This window comes from Gekko japonicus, unplaced genomic scaffold, assembly GCF_001447785.1.
Source record: "Gekko japonicus isolate JY-2015 unplaced genomic scaffold, Gekko_japonicus_V1.1 scaffold10, whole genome shotgun sequence".
In the NCBI taxonomy this organism is placed as follows: Eukaryota; Metazoa; Chordata; class Lepidosauria; order Squamata; family Gekkonidae; genus Gekko; species Gekko japonicus.
In genome coordinates, this window is record NW_015167526.1 from 671,911 (window position 1) to 688,261 (window position 16,351).

At 53.4% G+C, this 16,351-nt stretch overlaps 2 protein-coding genes across 3 annotated transcripts in view; one reads left to right on the forward strand and one right to left on the reverse strand.

The window, feature by feature from the left end:
* UBE3B (ubiquitin protein ligase E3B) overlaps positions 1–12,257 on the reverse strand; it is a 50,703-nt gene extending 38,446 nt beyond the window's left edge. The window contains exons 1-8 of the mRNA XM_015413227.1: positions 12,174–12,257; positions 7,830–7,921; positions 6,889–7,061; positions 6,425–6,545; positions 5,109–5,168; positions 2,866–2,970; positions 2,677–2,773; positions 258–343 (exon numbers count right to left, since the gene is read on the reverse strand). Of these exons, the coding sequence (XP_015268713.1) occupies positions 258–343; positions 2,677–2,773; positions 2,866–2,970; positions 5,109–5,168; positions 6,425–6,545; positions 6,889–7,049 (630 nt within the window). The 5' untranslated portion in view covers positions 7,050–7,061; positions 7,830–7,921; positions 12,174–12,257. The remainder of the gene's footprint in view (positions 1–257; positions 344–2,676; positions 2,774–2,865; positions 2,971–5,108; positions 5,169–6,424; positions 6,546–6,888; positions 7,062–7,829; positions 7,922–12,173) is intronic.
* A 494-nt stretch (positions 12,258–12,751) lies between these two features.
* KCTD10 (potassium channel tetramerization domain containing 10) overlaps positions 12,752–16,351 on the forward strand; it is a 26,332-nt gene continuing 22,732 nt past the window's right edge. For both annotated transcript variants that reach the window (XM_015413233.1, XM_015413234.1), the window contains exon 1: positions 12,752–12,830. In XM_015413233.1, coding sequence (XP_015268719.1) covers positions 12,828–12,830 — 3 coding nt within the window. In that variant the 5' untranslated portion in view covers positions 12,752–12,827. The remainder of the gene's footprint in view (positions 12,831–16,351) is intronic.

Below are 16,351 nucleotides of genomic sequence, written 5' to 3' on the forward strand. Positions count from 1 at the left end.
AGGCTAACAGGACCCAGCCTGGTCTGTGTATGCACACGCAGAAACGTTCTTTTCTTTACAACCCCCTTTTTATTTACTCCTATTAGCAGCCACAAGTACAACAGCCTCACAAGGACAATGAGCATTACGGTGACTTGAAGCACACACACGTCTTCTGCATGGAACCGAAAAGCCACCTAGAAAGAACTCTTCTCCCCCACCTCTGTTTCCCCCACAATTAAAAAGGCCGAGATTGAGAGACGGAAATGCAAACAAACCTGGAGCACGGAATAAAAGCCCTTCTGGTTGAGGTGGCCCATTATATTTGCGCAGATGTGGTTCATGGCTGGCCGCAGCGCTTCTTCTGCAATGGCAAAGGGGGGGGGAGGACACGGCTAAGAAGAGCAGGTGATCACGTGACACGGGGGACAAGGCTCCTCTCCGGCTCAGCTCTTGGCCTCAGAACTGAGGAGGACCTCCGAAGGCCTGGACTGGCCCCCTTCCCTCCCTCCCCCCACCTAGTTCACACAGAGCAAAGACATAAGCTCCTCCCTCCCGCTCCACCACAATCCACAGCCGTCCCACTCCCAAATGTGCAATCCACGTGCCAACGTCTGTACTCTGAAGGCACAAAAACGGTCACGCGAGGTGCTGCTCTTCAGTTCCTGCACCTCACTTACAGCCCTGTCCCTATGCATGTTTACTCTGAAGCAGGGGTCATTTCCTGCCGGAACGCACCAGAACGGCGCTCCGGCAGTAAGAAGAAGAAGAAGAGATTGGATTTATACCCTGCCCTTCACTACCCAAAGGTGTCTCAGAGCAGCTTACAAACTCCTTTCCCTTCCCCTCCCCACAACAGACACCCTGTGAGGGAGGTGGGGCTGAGAGAGCTCTTGACAGAAACTGCTCTTTTTCAAGAACAGCTCTTATCAGAACTACGACTTGTCCAAGATCATCCAGCCAGGTGCAAGTAGAGGAGTGGGGAATTAAACCCGGTTCTCCCAGATTAGAGTCCGCACACTTAACCACTACACCAAACTGGCGCCAGGGGTGCCCCCCCCACCTTTCCTGGCCGGCCCGCCCAGGCGGATGGGCCAGGGAAGGCCTGCAGAGCCCCCCCTCCACCTGGGGGGATTTAAATGCCTTTCTTTCCCTTCCCCATCTGGGGAAGGGGAAGAAAGGCATTTTAAACATGCCTGGGTTCCCTGCCCGATCTTCTCCAGGTGCCCCACACCTGCAGGGCACCTGGAGAAGATCAGGCAGGGAATCTAGACATGCTTGCATGACTGCCCTTTGTCAGGGGGTGTGGCATATGCAAATGAGTTATGCAAATGAGCTCCTGCACCCTTTTTTCTACGAAATGACCCCTGCTTTGAAGTAACGGCAGAGTGGCTAAAACGCAGGACTGCAGACTCTGGTTCAAAGACCTCCTCCACCATGAAATTAACCAGTTGAAGCAGAGCCGGCCCCTCGCTCAGCTTCTCCCACATCTCACCCTGAGCACATGACAGACGTGCTTCTCATATGAACACACGAAGCTGCCTTCTACTTAATCAGACCATCAGTCCATCAAAGTCCGTACTGCCTACTCAGACTGGCAGCAGCTCTCCAGGGTCTCAGGCAGAGGTCTTTCACATCACCTTCCGCCTGGTCCTTTTAACTGGAGGCACTAGTGATTGAAACGGGGACATGGCTGGCGATGGCTAGTAGCCATTGACCGAGTTTTCCTCCACGAATCTATCAAATCCCGTTTTAAAGCTGGTTATCCCTGTGGCCATCACTGCATCCTCTGGCAGCGAATTCCAATTTGAATCACTCTCTGTGTAAAGTGGTATTTCCTTTCATCCATCCTGAACCCACTGGGACCTTCTGCATGCCAAGCAAATGCTCTACCACTGAGCCACATGGAGAGAGGGCAGTAGGTTCAGGGTACGATAGAAAGGTGACAGCGAGAGAGAGACAGAGAGAAAGAAAGGATAGCTAGTGTCAGCAAGCTGCCAAAGTGTTTTTCTATGTGTATAAGGTCACCCTGAGTTCCACCCCCCCTTCTGTAGATGCGATTGGTTTGTCATGCGCACATCTTCCTATTAGCTGAGCATTCCTTTCCGAGTACGCTAGTCCTGCTTTGATGTAACGCTATCTCGCCAAGGCCACAGGTGGACGAGCAGGGGAGCTTTGCTTTGCCTTTCAATTAACAGAAACCGTGGGAATAACATACCTATTTACAATTAGGTAGCCGTTGCTTTCCCAAGGTTTAGGCGCGCGCGGGACCCCTTGGCTGCGCGCGGGAACCATGTTTATTGGCTATTATGATTATGAACTTGCTTTAACCTTTCATGCTTCTTGGCTCTTCGTTATTCTGAACAGTGACCCTGTTCAAGTGCTTCATGGCTTCAATAAAGTAAAACCTTCTAGTAAGTGTGTACTACGTTGTTGGCTGTGGGGACCTGACAGCTAGGCATGCTTTGCCACAAAGAAATTACAAATACAACGGCCACCCTAACGAAAGGTAGTACATAGCTGCATTTTAAAAAGTTTTATGTATGAAGCACAGACTGAGGGACAGCTTTCTCTAGGAGGCAAGGGTAAAGGGAATCTTCACTTTCTTTGGCGAAATGGACACGTCTCCTAAGGAAAAAGGCCTTGAAATATCTGCTAGAAAATGGAACCTTCTAGACAGGACCCTCACCCACACACCTTTTCCCCGCAGGATCTTCCATGTGGACGTGTCTGTAAAGGTCACCAACATTGTGAGGTGCAAGTTCACCAGCTTGGAGTCTTGCAAGATGTCAGGCTGGAAAAAGAAACCACCAGTGACGTGAAACGAGAGCCCAAGAGCCAGAAAAGCAAACACACAGAAAGGGGAGAAAACAAATCCATCTGTACCTTGAGCTGCTTGAGATATTCGCAGCAGAGCCACAGAATATCTTTGACCTGCTTGATCCACAAGAGGGTGAGATCCTTCGAAAGCGCCAGCGACACGTACCACACCTAGGGGGGCCAAAAACCAGGAGGAGGCGGTGAGAATGACCGGCGGGAGGGGAGCAACCCCTTTGTTATGGCACAGACGGGTCAAGCCAATCAGACGCCTGTGGCCACTTCAACTTCTCAGGCGGCAGAGCTGAGAGCAGTGAGACATTTGCAGGGGGCAGAGGGGTCGGTTTGGACAGGATTCAAACCTCCCTTCGGAAGGAGAAGCCAGGCAGGGGCAGGCTAAGGACTGGAAAGCTAGCTGGAGCAAGGGGCAAAGGCTCCAAGAGGTGTGTACATGCACTGTTGGATGGAATGCCCAGTTGCCACATCTTTTTGGGATTAAATATTAGAGGAGATCAGATGTATAACTGGGAGAATCATAAATAATAATCCAGAATCAATACTCTTAAACCTTAGAAATGAAAAGGATTTATCTAATATACAAAGAAAAAGAATTGCTTTACTGTTATTTGCAGCAAAAACCAACCGTAGGATCAAAATGGAAATCAGAAAGTAAACCAACCTTAAACTTCTGGTGTAAGAAGTTATGGAATTTAAATATCATGGAAAAAATATCAGACATAATGAAACCAACAAAAGTCAATGGTGGATACAGTGAATTTACTAGTATATGGCTATCTATTTTATCCTACCACCATCACCAACGAACCCAGCTGATAGCTGGTAACGGAGTGGCCCTATGACAATCGCACTTCAGTGGCGCGGCGGATCGGTACCGTCGTACAGGGATGGAGGCAACATCTTTTGGACACCATCTTGTTTTAATTTAAGAGTAACAGCATTGAGCCCTTGATATTTATTCTGCCTTATCCTGTTTTACTCGGTTTTATGTATTGGCACACGGGGGGCCCTGTTTGTTAGCCGCCCTGAGCCCATTCGTGGGGAGGGCGGGGTAGGAATTTAAATAAATAAATAGTTTCTCAGTAGATAATACCAGATGTAATAGACACTCTCCATCGGTGGCAAATGCTGATAATATGTTAATACTAAGTTTATGAAGAATATAATGTTCTCTTTTAAGCGGCTGAGTTGACATACACATCCTGTATAATGTTGGTAATATCTGTTATTGTGAGCAATGTTCCCTCTAAGCTGTGGAGTCTTCTGAGCAAAAACTCTACTTTGTGAGCGACTAGCATTAAAGTTGTGAGCGAGTGATTTGTCTACTGCATAAATTAGTTTGCTCTGGAGCCCTCCTTCGTGAGCTAAGACAAAAATGTGTGAGCCATAGGGTAAAAAACTTTGAGCTAGCTCACCCTAACTCAGCTTAGAGGGAACACTGATTGTGAGTGGAGAATTGAATAAAATTCAGTTTTAAAAGCCAGGGGGGGGGGGGGGGGGGGGGGGGGGGGGGAGGCTACAGTGACATGCAAGAACCTCTGGGAAAGAAGGAGAGGGGACAAGGGCTTCTGAAGAGAACCGGGGGGGGGCTGACAGCTAGGGCAGCGAGGGGGGGGCCAAGGTTTAGCTCTGACTGTTGTCCAGAAGGGAGGATTCCCACCAGCTGCATCTTCTGTGGCCGCTGCAGCAGGGCAACCGGGCAACCTGCCTGACGTGAGACGCTGAAACTGGGCTGCAAAATGCCACGCTGCTGTTCTAAAAACCACTTTCCATCTCCTCGCTAAAAGCCCAGGCCGCCGTGACATTTTTTTTATCCTGCCCCAAACCCTCTGCCGACACTCTCCCCGTCCCACCACACAGGCTCCCAGAGAGTTCCCACACAACCAGTGTTCCCCCCTAGCTGAGTGAGTGTGAGCGAGCGCACCGTTTTTTAGCCTCCGGCTCACACATTTTTGTCTTCGCTCAGGAAGGACGGCTCCGGAGCAAACTAATCTATGCAGGAGCCAAATCGCTCGCTCGCAACTTTCATGCCAGGAGCTCACAAAGTAGGATTTTTCCTCACAGGACTCAACAGCTTAGAGGGAGAATTGCACACAGCCATATCATTTTCTGGGATTTACACTGTACAGCCGAGTTTTACACTATGGCAACTCACAATACTTAGATAGGTCCGTGTGAGATTAAATATTTCTCCACTTCTTTCGATCTTCTGTCAGTGGAAGAATACGGCTTACATAAAAGCGCATGCATAAACCTCAGTTTCACACTTGCGTTGTACAACTGAGTCGGCTCACCTTTGCCTCATTCTCAGCATCCAAACTGTTCAGTATACATCGGCACAGTTTTTCAAATCTCTGCAACAAACCGAGAGAGGAAAACAATCCATCAACAATAGCTTTGCCACCTCAGCCCAAGAGCGCCGGGTCAAGCAGTGTGTCCCAAACTTCTGGAAGCCAAGACACGGTATTTCCTGCATTAGAATACAAGGCACACTGCACTCTCTTCCCCTCAAAGGATATCCACCTCCTTTTTCTCTGCACGAGTCACTGATCTGGGCATACTTCCCAACTGACAACAAACAAACCCCGAACAGCAACTCGACCAGAGATGCAACAGGAAGTCCAGTCATGAGGGTGGGTAATCCTGCCGCCCTGTCTTCAGAGTACGCAGTTGGTTCCCACCGACCATCCCAAATGGAACTGGCCATCAGCTGACACACTCAGAACAGTGCCTCATACAGAGATGCAGCAGCAGGCTCCTCGGCTCAGAGCCAGTTTGGTGTAGTGGTTAAGTGCGCGGACTCTAATCTGGGAGAACCGGGTTTGATTCCCCACTCCTCCACTTGCACCTGGCTGGATGACCTTGGGCAAGCCGTAGTTCTGATAAGAGCTGTCCTTGAAAAAGAGCCGTTCCTGTCAAGAGCTCTCTCAGCCCCACCCACCTCACAGGGCGTCTGTTGTGGGGAGGGGAAGGGAGAGGAGTTTGTAAGCCGCTCTGAGACTCCTTTGGGTAGTGAAGGGCGGGGTATAAATCCAATCTCTTCTTCTTCTTCTTCTTCGGTGGATGTAGCTACATGGCTCAGTTGATCCCTCACGGCACTCTAACAGCTCTTTCGGAGAACACAAGCCTGCTCCCACGCACAAGCGAGAGGGCTTATTTACAACACACAGACCAGCTTCTGAAGAACTAGTGCTTTCTCCTCCTCTCATCTCTACTCAGCCCCCCCCCAACTCCTGGGTCCAGGGCTGTTTGGTGCAGCGGTTAAGTGCACAGACTCTAATCTGGGAGAACCAGGTTTGATTCCCCACTCCTCCACTTGCAGATGCTGGATGACCTTGGGCAAGCCATAGTTCTGACAAGAGCTGTCCTTGAAAGGGCAGTTCTCGATAGAGCTCTCTCAGCCCCACCCACCTCACAGGGTGTCTGTTGTGGGGAGGGGAAGGGAGAGGAGTTTGTGAGCCGCTCTGAGACTCCTTCGGGTAGTGAAGGGCCGTGGATAAATCCAGTCTCTTCTCTTCTTCGCTTCAGTGTGGCCTCCCAGGGACAGTGCTCAAACACACAGAACAAGAGAAACACAGCAGGGGATCAGGCCGCTTAGAAGGAGCCGTACCTCTTTGTCGTTTCGGAAGCGGAATACAAAGAGCAGCTTCCGGGAAGTCCTGAAGATGGAGAGGGCTGTTCTTTTGCCGGGCCCGGGGCCGTTGGCTTCCAAGAAATCATCCACCTCTCTCCTGGAGAAGGAAGCAAATCACAAAGGGCTGGTTCAGGATTCCCGGCTGGCGCCAGAGGGTGGCGGAGCTGGGAAGTTGGCCAGACTCTCAAGAAGGGAAGTGAACGGCCCAGGGAGAAAAGCCCTCTTCTTTCCTGGCCCGACACATCCTGCCCCAAGAGCACCTGCCATTCTCACCCTCCCGAGACAGCCCGAGAGGACAACCTGCTTACCTCCGCCACCTTAGGGAGGGCCCTCTGCACCCCAAAATCCCAGAGCCGACTCACCGGCAAGGGGGCCTCAGTGCCACTACCCGGCCACTCAACTCCCCCACTGCCACCCCGGGCACGATCATCACTCCGTACCTGATCTCCCGCTGCAACCAGCAGCGGCACAGAAACCTCCGGACCAGGGCCTGGATCTGCACGGCGGCCCGGTCACGCTCCTTCTGCTCACGCCGCTCCTCGCGGGCCTGGCGGGCCTTGTCGAGGAACTGGGCCCTGGAGGACTGGGAGGCGCTGAACATTTTTGCAGACTCCTGTCGATGGAAGAACACAGTGAGGGGGGGGCGGAAAAGGGGTCCACCGCAGGGCGGGAGTCGCACTCCAGGGAAACTGCAGCCTGGGAAGGCAACCCTTCAGATCGGCTCGGTGGCCTCTCCTGCTGCCCTTCTTCAAGCCAGCCATGATACAGCTCTCCTTTCCTTCCTGGGCCCCTCCCTTCCGTGCTTATGATGAGCCTGCGGGGCGGTGACCCGTTCACTTTCAGCTACGCTTTCAGCATCTTTTTAACGAGTGCCAGATGAACTAGGACTGCAGCCAATTGCATTGCACGGCTCTAGACAATCTGGATGTACCAGGTGAGGCCGTCTGGCGGCAGGCCCCGTGAGACTCAAGCCCAGAGCGTTTAGGAAAAAGCCAGAAGAGTTCTCCAGTCCCTTGAACGTTTGCTGTAGGAGGAGGAGCCCCCTGACATAGTACTGGAGCCCCCTGAGTCCAGACAGATGGCTTCTTTGCAACTCTCCTCCAATTCGGCTACGGCAAGCCAAGAAGGCAACTGCATAGTGACCAGCGGAGAGCAAGAATTCCCTCCAGGTGAAGAGTTGTACCTGACAGGCACAAATCGATGTGCACATAGACAGGTGGGCTCTGCAGCGTTTATGCTGGCTATAATGAACTTCCGTGCAAGGCTGAGCCAGTAAGACAGCCCCCGGGGGACTCCATGATCTGGTGTAAGGAAAAGCTGCATCAAATCCTGTATTCTCATTTGGAAACAGCAGCAATAACAAGGAAACCGAGCTACTCACCCCAAAGATGTGCTTTCCGCAGTGGTCACCTATAGACAGACATGACTCGCCCTCACTCTGAATTCACCTTCTCCAAACGCCTCCTTCCCGCACTGCAGAAAAAGAGCCAAATCAATTGCCAGTGTCCCGAGGTTGCACTCCTCGATGGCCTTCTCTAAGCCATGTGCACCAAATCCAAAGATGCGGTGGATGAGACAGTATGACAACAGGAAGAGCTCAGGAGCACAATGCCAGAGCACTAAATCACGTCCCTGGCCTGAGGAACTGGAGCCGAACGATCCCTTGAGCGGCTGGATTCCAGACTGGAGGAAGCTGGTGTCCAACTCTGGGAGGGCCACAACGTAAAAACATAAGAGAGGCCAATGTTGGATCAGGCCAGTGGCCCATCCAGTCCAACACTCTGTGTCACATAGTGGCCAAAAACACCAGGTGCCCTCAGGAGGTCTAGCAGTGGGGCCAGGACACTAGAAGCCCCCCCACTGTTGCCCCCCCCAAGCACCAAGAAGACAGAGCCCCCCTTGCCCCAGCCTGAGAGTTCCTATAAGAACATAAGCGAAGCCAGTGTTGGATCAGGCCAGTGGCCCATCCAGTCCAACACTCTGTGTCACATAGTGGCCAAAAACACCAGGTGCCCTCAGGAGGTCTAGCAGTGGGGCCAGGACACTAGAAGCCCCCCCACTGTTGCCCCCCCCAAGCACCAAGAATACAGAGCATCACTTGCCCCAGACTGAGAGCCCCTATCTATACCTTGTGGCTCATAGCCACTGATGGACCTCTGCTCCAGATGCTTATCTAATCCCCTCTTGAAGCTGCCCTTGCTTGTAGCCTCCGCCACCTCCTGTGGCAGTGAATTCCATGCATTCATCACTCTTGCATTATGCAAGGGCAACATGGTTGGCCCACCAATGAGAGATAGGTAAGATAATGGGTTACTAGCTGTTTACAGCTGGTCAGCCCATTAGGCAAGTTAACCTACAGTCATGAAACGGCCACCAAATCCCCATACAGCATCAGTCCAAACCAGGGGTCATTTCCTGCAGGAGCGCACAGGAGCAGAGCTCCGGTAGTAAAGAGCCCAGGAGGCGGGCACATGCAACAAGCCCCACCCCCTGCTCCCAGCAGCCCTCAGTCAGAGCAAGAAGCAGCCAGGTAAGCTGCAGAGCCCCCCCCCCGGTCCACATCAGTCCATTGGTACCTTTAAGACAAAGTTTTATTCCGGTACAAGCTCTCCCTCCTCTGTGAGGGCAGATCTGCATGTTTCCCACCCACCCCCATAGCTAGCGATCCAAAACAGTCCAGTGGACCCTGAGCGGTGGGTGTTGCCTTCTGACACACTTCCGGTTATGTCAGGGAGTGTGGCATATGCAAATAAGTTACGCTATTGAGTTATGCTAATGAGCTCCTGCACCTATTTTTCTACAAAATGACCCCTGGTCCAAACCATATCACAAAGAACACATACAGAGAGAGAGACACAGCAGCATGCATTCGCCCTTCAGAATACTGCTTCACTTCGCACACTGAATACCACTATTAAGCACAGGACCTTAGAGACAATGTGGTGGAATGTCACACTAGGATCTGTGAGACCCAGGTTTGAAATCCCACTCCTGCCCTGGAAGCTGAGTGACCTCAGGCCAGTCACACACTCTCAGCCTAACCTTCCTCACAGGGTAGTTGGGAAGAAGCAGTGGCGGGGGGGGGGCACAGAGAAGAAGAAGAGATTGGATTTATACCCCACCCTTCACTACCCAAGGGAGTCTCAGAGCGGCTCACAAACTCCTTTCCCTCCCCCTCCCCACAACAGACACCCTGTGAGGCAGGTGGGGCTGAGAGAGCTCTGACAGAAACTGCTCTTTTTCAAGAACAGCTCTGAGAGAACTACGGCTTGCCCAAGGTCATCCAGCCAGGTGCAAGTGGAGGATCAAACCCGGCTCTCCCAGATTAGAGTCTGCGCACTTAACCACGACACCAAACAGGCCACTCTGAGTTCCCTGCAAGAAGCATGAGACAAGTGTGACGGCCAGCTGATGCTTCTCCAGCTCAGTTATGAGGGCAAAACTGCAGCCCACAAAGACTCAAATTTCTACTAAGGCCCTCAAGGAGGGTACCATCAGCCTCCATGTCCCTGGCTATTATCCCTCATGGCCTGTATGCCAGGGAACCGGCTACTTCTGCATTCTCAAGCACGGGGGACTGCAGACTCCAGAACCACTCTTTGGGACACACCCCCAGCTTTCTCAGTCTCATGGCTCCGTGCATGGAATAATACCAGCAGTAGATTCCGGGGGTGTTAACGACGACAGCCCAGTCAAGAATAAAAATAAAGTGTGCGCACCCTGACTCAAATGTCCCTCCCTCATTCCCTAAATTCCCCCTCTTCATTCTTTGGTATGGAGATCAAGGCAAACCTCAGAGTCCCCGGAAAAGGGGATTTGGAGGGGGGAGCAGGCGGTAACCGGAGAAGCAGCAACTCTAGCAATCCTCATTGATCAAAAATAAGTCACAGGCATCCCCACACCCCGAACCAAACTAGGGACAATACCCTGGGTAGGACAAAACCCAATTATACCCCGCCGGCCCCCACAGCTGTTTCTGGTGAACACAGACCACTGTGCCATCTGCTTTCCCTTATTTGGGTTGACTTCAACTTTGCACGGTTGTCTCTTGCTTTGCGATCCAGAAGCAGGTTTTCAACCTGTGTGAGGTGGGGAAGCACCCTCAAGGTTCCCTGGTTTGGTGAATTGGTTAAGTGCACAGACTCTAATCTGGGAGAACCGGGTTTGATTCCCCACTCCTCCACGCGCACCTACTGGATGACCTTGGGCAAAGCCATAGTCCTGTCAGAGCTGTCCTTGAAAAAGAGCAGTTTCTGTCAAGATCTCTCTCAGCCCCACCTACCTCCCAGGGTGTCTGTCTGTTGTAGGGAGGAGAAGGGAAAGGAGTTTGTAAGCCGCTCTGAGACACCTTTGGGTACTGAAGGGCAGGGTATAAATCCAATCTCCTCCTCCTCCTGGCACAACTACTGGAATCCCAAACTGGCATCTCCCCAAGGCCCCCCGGGCCAGCCTCCCTGGCAAGAATCCCAGCAACCAGCCCCAGCCAGAAACTGGTCAACCAGGAACTGCCGTCCCACCATCTCCTTTATGTAGAAAACCAACAGACGATGTTTTGCCCCGCATTTCACCCAAGAGCATCGCACTCAGCGCAGCTCACACAGGCACCAAAGGAAGCACAATTCACACCTTCCCTGCCACAGGAAGTGGTGACGGCTACAAGCATGGACGGCTTCAAAAGGGAATTAGATAAGCATATGGAGCAGAGGTCCATCAGTGGCTATGAGCCACAACGTATAGATAGGGGCTCTGGGGCAAGTGATGCTCTGTCTTCTTGGTGCTTGGGGGGGGGGGTCAACAGTGTGTGGGGGGGCTCCTAGTGTCCCGGCCCCACTGCTGGACCTCCTGAGGGCCCCTGGTATTTCTGGCCACTGTGTGACAAAGAGTGTTGGACTGGATGGGCCACTGGCCTGGTCCAACATCGGCTTCTCTTATGTTCTTATGAGGGGATGCTGCAGCTGGCCAGCTGCCCCCGCTCTGTCTCCGATGGCGACCTGGAGAAGGAGGAGGGGGAAGATGGGATCTCAGCCAGAGCAGGACCCGGGGGCAACAGAGGGGGGCTGCCGCCAACAGTGGCTGGGAGAGGGACCTGATGTGCCAAAGGAGACATGGGGGGCAGTGTTCCCTCTAAGCTGAGAGAGTGTGAGCTAGCTCAGTTTTTTAGCCTCTGGTTCACACATTTTGATCTTAGCTCAGGAAGGATGACTCCAGAGCAATGCTCCCTCTAAGCCGTGGAGTCTTGTGAGCAAAAATTCTACTTTTTGAGCTACTGGCATTAAAGCTGTGAGTAAGCAGTTTGGCAGCTGCATAAATCAGTTTGCTCTGGAGCCATCCCTTCCTGAGCGGAGACAGAAATGTGTGCGCCAGAGGCTTAAAAGCGGTGAGCTGGCTCGGACTAGCTCAGCTTAGAGGGAACACTGCGAGTCCAGAGCAAACTAATTTCTGCGGTCGCCAAATCGCTTGCTCACATCTTTCATGCCAGTAGCTCACAAAGTAGAATTTTTGCTCAGAAGACTCCACAGCTTAGAGGGAGCATTGGGGGGCGGGCTGTGCCCTCTTAGAGTAACCCGGGGGGGGGGGACGAGAATTTGGGCAGGTGCAGCTTCTCCGACCCCGGCAGGCCAAGCGGCGCCTGCTGGAGCTGACCTTGGGCGGCACCAGAGCGCCTCCACCGCCCCGCCTCGCCCGAGTCCCCCCCGGTCCCGCGGGGATGCGGAGACCGGCCTACCTCGCGGGGCTGTTGCTTGCTGGGGGCCGAGTCCAGGCCGTGGGGCGCGCCGGGACCGCCCGAAGGCGCTCGAGAGGCCGAGGAGGACACCGACGACCTCCCCCTCCTCCCGCAGCCGCCGCAGCCACCTCCCTCCTTCCCTGCCCCGGCGGCTCCCGGGAGGCATAGATTCAAGGGGAAAGAACGGCACTTCCGCTCTCCGCCGCTGTACCGGAAGTGGCCCTCTAGGGCCGGGGGAGGAGCGGCCCGGAAACGCCGGAGAGGCAGAGACGCCAGTAGAGGCGCGCACAAATAAAAACGTGTCATTCCCCCACTGTCAAAAGCCGAACTCGGCGCGCTTCCTTTAAAAACCTCCGGCCCGCTCCCCTCTTCACGGGACGGCGGCGCGTCCTCCGCTCAAAGCGCTCCGGCCGGAAACTCGGGACCTGCCCGTTTTGGGTTCCGCTTCCTTTCGGTTCCGGCCGGAAAGGCAAGGGGGGACCTGGGGCGAGAAGGGGGGGAGGAGGCGGCGCTTGTGGAGGGGGGGGAGGAAGTTTTCCGTCCCCGCCCCCTCCCTCGCACGTCATCGCCGTCTTCCTCCTTGGCCCCCCCTCCCTGGCGCTTCCTAGTCGGTCGGAACCTTCGCGGAGGGGGGAGGCCTCGCGCGGGCTTTTCATGGTGAGCCTAAATGGTGGGAGGGGGTTTTGTTGGGGAGGGGGCTCAGGGGCACGATCCTCCCTGCTTCCAGGGGAAGGGGGCTTCCATCCCCTCCCTCCACGGCATTCGCCCCCACTTCCGTCCTCCCTGGAGGGGGGGGGATCTTCGCAGCCACCCCCTTTTGGCCCCACCTCTTTTTGATGCGCGGGGGGGGGGTCCCTGTGGGCCAGGAGCGAACCTCGCCGGACTGCCAGCAGGGTCAGGGCAGAGAAAAGGCTGCCAAGCAGAGGGCGACTTGGAGGGGGGGGCAATGCCCCCTCTAAGCTGTGGGGTCCTGTGAGCAAAAATTCTACTTGGTGAGCGACTGGCATTTAAGTGGTGAGCGAGCGATCTGGTGCTGCATGAATTAGTCTGCTCTGGAGCCACCCTTCCTAAGACAAAAATGTGTGAGCCGGAGGCTAAAGAACTGTGAGCTCGCTCACACAAACTCAGCTTAGAGGGAACACTGGCTGCAATGCTCCCTCTAAGCTGTGGAGTCCTGTGAGGAAAGATTCTACTTGGTGAGCAACTGGGCATTACAGTTGTGAGCCGGCGATTTGGCTCCTGCATCCGTTAGTTTGCCATGGAGCCATCCTTCCTGAGCTGAGACAAAAATGTGTGAGCCGGAGGCTAAAGAACTGTGAGCTCGCTCACACAAACTCAGCTTAGAGGGAACACTGGCTGCAATGCTCCCTCTAAGCTGTGGAGTCCTGTGAGGAAAGATTCTACTTGGTGAGCAACTGGGCATTACAGTTGTGAGCCGGCGATTTGGCTCCTGCATCCGTTAGTTTGCCATGGAGCCATCCTTCCTGAGCTGAGACAAAAATGTGTGAGCCGGAGGCTAAAAAACTATGAGCTAGCTCACACTAACTCAGCTTAGAGGGAACACTGGCTGCAATGCTCCCTCTAAGCTGTGGAGTCCTGTGAGGAAAGATTCTACTTGGTGAGCAACTGGGCATTACAGTTGTGAGCCGGCGATTTGGCTCCTGCATCCGTTAGTTTGCCATGGAGCCATCCTTCCTGAGCTGAGACAAAAATGTGTGAGCCGGAGGCTAAAAAACTACGAGCTGGCTCACGCTAACTCGGCTTAGAGGGAACAATAGAGGGGGGGTAATAATTCGCCCTGGAGACAAACTGAGGTGATAAGGATGCCAGCCTCCAGGTGGGACCTGGGGATCCCCCGGAATTACAGCTCATCTCCATACTGCAGAGATCCATTCCCCCGGAGAAAATGGATGCTTTGGAGGGTGGACTCTGTGGCATTGCACCCCACTGAGGTCCCTGTCCTCCATCCCCAAATTGCCAGGAGTTTCCCAACCTGGATCTAGCAACCTTAACCCCCCATCCCCCACCAGTGGCCAGGAGGGACCTAGCAACCCCCCGGGGTGACTGCCCGTTGGCACAGCAAGAGAGGTTGCTGCAGCTGCTGCTTTGGCTGTAAGCGGGAACATTTAGGCCAGGCCCATTAGCGGCATTTGCCTGGTTAAGGGGTAAACTTTTCCCTGGCCCGTTTGCAAATGCACCCCAAAGACAGACAGACAGGTAACCAGAGCTCCCTGCTGCTGCCGATGGATCCATTCCTGCGTGGAATGTTCAGGCCTGCCCGAGTTGCATTATTCATGGATTTCCTCTGGCCAAGCTCAAGGGAGGGTCCCTGCTTTTCAGCTGCAGCCCTTGCATTGTTCTTCGATGCCTGTTGAGCCGGGCTTGTTGCCTGATAAAGGAAGCTCTGCCGAGAGAGCTCTGGCTGGGCATTGGATGCCTCACTGATCTCTCCAGTCCAGGGAGGCACTGGAAAACTTTTTCCGCTGGCGTGTCGGGTTGCTTCATCCTTCGCAGAAAGTGAGCTGCTGCAAAAGCAAGGCGCCTTGGAAACCTGTGCTGTTGTGTCTCGTGAAGAGCTGCAGAACCAAGGCTTTTAAACCATGTTGTGGTCTTCGTTAGACCTGAACTGCCCATGTAGTGTAGTGGTTAGAATGTCAGTCTGCAATCTGGGAGATCTCCCATTCGAATCCCTACTCTGCCATAGAGGCTTGCTAGGTGACCCTGGGCCAGTCACACACACTCAGCCTAACCTACCTCACAGGGTTGTTGTGAGGACGAAATGGAGGCAAGGAGAATTATGTAGACTGCTTTGGATCCCCATTAGAGAGAAAGACAGGCTATAAATGTAGTCAATATGGCGGGCCAGGCCCTTCAAAGAGACTTTTGCCTCTCCAGTTCTGCTCTCCCCCTACAGGAGCACCCACGGGATTAGGGGGGTAACCTTAGGAACCCCCTCATTGGGACTAGTGGGGTCCAGCCAGCCTCCCAGGTGCTCCAGTTTGGTGTAGTGGTTAAGTGCGCAAACTCTAATCTGGGAGAACCGGGTTCGATTCCCCACTCCTCCACTTGCACCTGGCTGGATGACCTTGGGAAGCCGTAGTTCTGATAAGAGCTGTCCTTGAAAAAGAGCAGTTTCTGTCAGAGCTCTCTCAGCCCCACTGACCTCACAGGGTGTCTGTTGTGGGAAGGAGAAGGGAAAGGAGTTTGTAAGCCGCTTTGAGACACCTTTGGGTAGTGAAGGGCGGGGTAGAAATCCAATCTCTTCTTCTTCTTCCATGTGAACACGGCACGCGCCTCACTCTGGAAACTGCCCCAGACTTTTCTGCAATGTCAAGGGGATTCTCGGCAAGCAAGTTAATTTTGACAAGTGTCAGTGACGGCAAAACGTTTGAAAGCAACTGGGCCCGAAGGCTACTTGTGGTCATTCTTTGCTGTGCGCCTTGGGCAGCCCAGGCCACTCGACTCCGTGGTTGGAAATGCATGCCTCCTGTTAGAAGTTAGAAAGGCCGCATTGCATTAGGGATGGTCCATTTGCTGTGAAAATACAGCACGTTTCAAGTGTTCAGATGCTTCACATCTTTTCACTAATCCTTACAAGAGCCCTTTGAGGAGGGCCACTACGATGACCCCCCATGCTGAGGCAGAGAAAGCTCGCCTAAGATCCTCTCATGAATTCTTGGCTGAGCTGGGATTTGAACTGGCAGCTCCTGCTCTTTTGCCTTGCTGCTGTGCTGGTTCATGTCAGTTGTTCTTGGGTCATAGGGGAAGGGTTCCACCTACCAATGCTCCCTCTAAGCTGTGGAGTCTTGTGATCAAAAATTCTACTCTCTGAGCTCCTGGCATTGAAGTTGTGAGCGAGCAATTTGGCTGCTGCATCAATTCGTTTGCTCTGGAGCCAGCCTTCCTGGGCTATGACAAAAAGGTGTGAGCCAGAGGCTAAAAAACTGTGAGCTAGCTCACAGTAACTCAGCTTAGAGGGAACACTGCCTCCTACTTCTCCTAGTTTGCCTGGAGAATGAAGCTATCCCAAAATTCTTAAACTGGGAAACAGACTAGTAGGATAGAGATGAGCCCTGGTTGGCTAGATGGATGCAACTCAGCATCCGTGTGCAGGAAATTGACCAGGGACTGACTGGCACGCCTCCCCACCCTGGCATAAATCACTACCGAATATTGTA